At 39.6% G+C, this 5,000-nt stretch overlaps 1 protein-coding gene across 13 annotated transcripts in view; it reads left to right on the plus strand.

Moving 5' to 3' along the window:
* Positions 1 to 5,000, plus strand: part of CRMP (Collapsin Response Mediator Protein) — an 86,296-nt gene that overhangs the window by 22,018 nt on the left and 59,278 nt on the right. For all 13 annotated transcript variants that reach the window (XM_043020083.2, XM_043020085.2, XM_043020084.2 and 10 more), the window contains 2 exons: positions 742 to 816; positions 2,012 to 2,122. In XM_043020083.2, coding sequence (XP_042876017.1) covers positions 742 to 816; positions 2,012 to 2,122 — 186 coding nt within the window. The remainder of the gene's footprint in view (positions 1 to 741; positions 817 to 2,011; positions 2,123 to 5,000) is intronic.

Raw genomic sequence — 5,000 nt, forward strand, 5'->3', positions numbered from 1 at the left:
AGAGGAAGAAGAGAGTGAGAGAGAGAAGGGGAAGAGGGGGAAACATAGAGAGGAGTATGAGAGAAGAACAAATTGAAGGGAAGAGAAGAAAAGAGGATTAAAAGGTAGGGAGAGAGGGCAAGAAGAGAGTGAGAGATAATGAGATAAATTAGTGAGAGAGAGGGGAAAAGGAGAAAAATAGAATACGTGGGGAATAAAAGAAAATAGGGAAAATAGGGGGAAAGAAGAAAAACTGGGGAAATGACAGAGAGAGAAGAGCGGAATAGAATGAGAGAGAGGGGGAAGTGAGAGAAGAGAGAAAGAAGAGAATGAAAGAGGGAGGAAAAGTGAATTAGGGAATGGGAAAGGAGAGAATGACAGAACAAAAAGGAGAATGAGAAAGGAGGTGTGTGTGTGTGTGTGTGTGTGTGTGTGTGTGAGAGAGAGAGAGAGAGAGAGAGAGAGAGAGAGAGAGAGAGAGAGAGAGAGAGAGAGAGAGAGAGAGAGAGAGAAATTAAGAGAGGGATTGTATGTGTGCGTGAGTGAAGGGATTCTAGAAGACGGAGGTGAGGTGAGAGAAGAAGAGGCGTAAGGCTCAAAAGACTGAAAAGAGTCCTTCTGACAAAACGGTGTAAGCAAGATGCAATATTGCAATAAAATTTACCGAGGTGATGTTGCAAAGGCGCGGAAAGAGTGTGAAGGCACAACCGAAGAACACAAAGTTGCTCGGTTGACTTACTCTTGTTCTCTTACATGTTGCAGGCAGAGTTGGAAAAGAGTGCAGGGCAGCGGAGTGAGAGCGCCAGTGAGATCAGTGAACAAGACGCAACAGCGCAGGTGAGCTTTCAAAATATTTTGAAAATTTGATCTACTTTCTTCTTTCAGCCTTTCTTTCAGTTGTTGCATAATAATGTGACCATCGGGTTACATCTTCATCCATGGATTTGTGTCTCCCATTTCTCGCATCTTTTTCCACGTTCACATCTCTCAGGCTGTCAGTCCTCGACATTTTTATTAGAAATCAGTCACTGGTTTATCCGCCCCGGCCAGGCACATGGAACAGCATGGAACTTTGACAATTATGATACCTAATATAAAACTAAGAATGTACGTATGTAATTATGCATGCAGTCATATTGCTTGAGCCGGTTAGTTTTTTTGATGACATTACGTAATTGCCCAACCTGTACGAAGTTTGGGGACGACAGTTATTCCCCCTTTACTAAGCAAGTTTGGTGTCAAATAGCATATATATTATATGTATGTTACAACGATATCTGGTACTGGTCTTCATAGTCAAGTGTATTACCTCATTTTTTTTTGTTGCAATGTAACCATACCGGATGGTATTCCCCCAAAAAACAATTTTGAATATAGGGTTTTGTAAATCAAGATTTAGACTGTTGAAAGATGTACCAAGTGAAGTACCATAGTAATTTTCTGAATTTTGATCGGACATTTTCGTAGCAATTGCTCAAACATGACCAACATTAGAAACCACTAAAATCGTCTATATATAATTAAAACACATGTTTGTCTTATTTCTCTTACTAATATGAAGAACAGAAAAAAGTGAACACTGTCTTTCTGAATTTAATGAGACTAGCTCGTCCTCATCGGTCAAAATTTGCCTTTTTTCGGTGACCCTAAATACTTGGTTTCGGGCTTCCTCCGTATTTCTTCTTTGTACTTCTCTTGACTCCTACCGTTAGGAAAGTCCTTAAGAATTTGTCTAACAAGCGCTATGAAAAAAAAATCTATAGTGATACATATCTTTATTTTTCTTATTTTTCTTTCTCTGACTAACTGACTTTATCAGAGGGTACCAGGACAACCAACAGAAAGAAATAAGATTCGATAAAGACTGAAATAGGCTTCTGAAATGGGCCCCGTCAAGTCTTCGTATTGCTAGCGCTTTTGGCAAGAGATATCCCTGTCATGAATGGGTTTAGATTTTGTAAATACGTTGGTCTTACAGTATACTGTTTTCCGGAGGCCTGTAAAACTTGAACGCGACGTGTTGTTGTTTCAGAGAGACATGGACGCGAGCAGCGACGAAGGCGTAGTGACCGAAGAGGTGATCGTTCCACGCCGAGTCGTGGGCATTGCCGCCGAGCCATGGAACACGGACGCCTTGGACGGGGTGAGTACAGATCTGTTCTATAGCGGCTATGGCACATTTTCTCCTGTTAACGGCGTGCTGCCTTTATCTGGTTCTGTTACCGGTGCTGTTGAGTTTATTATTTTCATTATTTCATTTTTGTTAACAAGTGTCGTGACGTGTGTATTCACATCTGTGAAATATGCGTATTATTAAGGGAATGGGGAGTTGGCAGACTTGTCGATGATGGTAGTCAAAGGATACATTGGCGAGCCAACCTAAACTTGTGTACAGAAGCAGATTGGGGAATCATAATGAAGTCTCTCTCACGTTTTGATATACGCGTCCACCTAGCGAATACGGCTGTAGGCGTGGGGAGGGAATGGAAATGAGGAGGTATATCAGGGAACTCATTTTCGGTGAGTGTGTAGGGGGGGGGGGGCAATATTGTGAAGTAAACGTAAATATAAAATGGAAAAAGAAGCAAATACAGTATTCTTGAGTGTCGGTGAGAGAGAGAGAGAGAGAGAGAGAGAGAGAGAGAGAGAGAGAGAGAGAGAGAGAGAGAGAGAGAGAGAGAGAGAGAGAGAGAGAGAGAGTGAGTGAGAGTTATTGTAAAGTACATTGCATACCTGTAGAGTGTGAATGCAGAGATTCAGTATGTGCATGAGTATAGGTTTGCGTGTTCTAGTCGTGTTTAATCTCTCCATTGATGTGAAGATAACCTTTGGCATGAATGAATACGTAGTGCTACTCAGTATACTGGTCACATCTAGTGCACTTATTAAATATATATATATATATATATATATATATATATATATATATATATGTATATATATATGTATGTATGTATGTATGTATAAATATACATTGTATATAAATATATATAATTTATGATATATATGTTTATATATATATATATATATATATTATATATATATGTATATTTATATAAATGTGTGTGTGTGTGTGTGTGTGTGTGTGTGTGTGTGTGTGTGTGTGTGTGTGTGTGTGTTTTATGTCTCGAATCGAGGTGCGTGAGCAGTGCTGGAATTTCAGCTTCGTTGAATGATAAATGGATGGTGTTCTGAATTAATGCGCCGTTTTTCTGTTTTGAAATTTGTCTGTTTTTATTTAAAAATATGTATCTTAATATCCTCGCATGTGTTTTTATTGGTTTCTTGCGCACTTGTAAGGTTTAGACGTATGTCATATGCGGACACATGACAGTACCTATAGTTAGGGAGGGGGGGAGGTTAAGGTGCCACAGGGTAGATGTGTGGAATATAATATATTTTTATAGTGTATGCCAGAAAAGTAAGAAAAAATAACATTGCCAATATCCATCAAGACTAGTGAAACTATCATTAGGAATGGTTGTTGTTTGACGGAAATGCCACGTTAATGGAGAATGAAAAGACACGGTCACTTTACCAAGAAAAATAGAGAATGAGATGTTATGTAGGTATGTCTACTATATATCTGTCCTGGTGCTTTCTAGCTCCAACAGGAACAAAAACGCTAGCGTGGTTGTCTCCTGCGCATGTGGACGTTCCTGTTATTTATATAATTTATTAGTATACAGTGAGGTTCTTGCATCCTTATAACTTCGCGTTAGTACGTATGGTATAATGTAATAAAGTAGAGCATTTGGGTAGAAGTATGAAATCACAGTAAGTATAGGTAATGTGTTGCTTTGGGAAACGCTTCACGTCTCTTAAAGAGGTAGTTATGAAACGCTGATTACGGTTTCATTATCATGTATCGATACTCTGTTAGGCCTAGTAATTTAGCCTTATCTACTACATGGCATTCGAAAGATTGACTTGCCTCAAGTACGCTGGCTTGGCCGATAACCGAAGATAGAACTTAATCTACAATTACTATAGAGAGTCTCCAGTGCGGGAAGTGGCCACGTCTAGAGTGCAATGACTTATTTTAAAGTATCGAATGTCAGGGCGTTTTGTATGAAACAATTCTTAGTGTTCGTTTCAGATATAAACGATACGTTAGTGACCTGAGTCTGTATGTTTTTTATCTTGCTTCCTACACCAACACTGGAGGAAGAGACAAGTCCCTCGCGACGGTAGCTATGTTGCCGCACACAAGCCGCTTGTAACGGTAGTCTGCAAGCGGGTAACCGCACGCCAGTGTCCGGATCCTAGAAAGTCGTCGCAATTCCTACCTTTTGCAATTTGCGACCGTAACAGTTGCGACTACCACTACACGCCGATCCAAGAAGCAGTTTTTACTGCGACTTAACTGCACGATTCCAAAAGGCATCCGCTATAACCGCTTTTTTATATCATAACACGGTCACGCTCAATTTCTCCGAAAAAATGGGAAGTCCTACTCCCTCCTCTTAGTTAAAGGAATAAACGGGCTAATTGTAGTTCTACTGGGCAGTATAGGTGAAATCAGTTCATGAATGGCATGAAGTGCTGAAAAAAAAACTACAAAACTGACACTGAAACCTTAAAAATCGCGTGAATAAAAATTGTCACTGTTTACCTACTTTATTAAAGGAACTACTATTGTGTCTCTTGGGATGTTTGGTTTTAGGAGAGGATAAGGTAACAGGGATTAGCCTTTAAACTATAATGTAATTCAAAATTATAATTATCACAACATTTAATGGGCCTAAGATCGCCGCGATCTCCGCCCCTGTAGGTGCTTAGGCTAACATTCTTCCACCTTTGCATAGTTTGGCGAATGAGGGCTTTTCACAAACTGCATTTCGGTTTAGAAAAACATTTTACATATTTTTGTTGCTCTCTGAGAAAACCAGAAACTATTATACACCGTAAGTTATGAGTGGTTTTGATTCCAGCTTGATGAAATTCCTGTAGGGATGAACATTGGCAATAATATTGCCAAATCTTGCGTTGGCAAGGTATTTCTTGGATTCATGGCAGTA

Source organism: Penaeus japonicus, unplaced genomic scaffold (genome assembly GCF_977035675.1).
Source record: "Penaeus japonicus unplaced genomic scaffold, GWHDUDI00000001_assembly GWHDUDI00000029, whole genome shotgun sequence".
Classification (NCBI taxonomy): domain Eukaryota; kingdom Metazoa; phylum Arthropoda; class Malacostraca; order Decapoda; family Penaeidae; genus Penaeus; species Penaeus japonicus.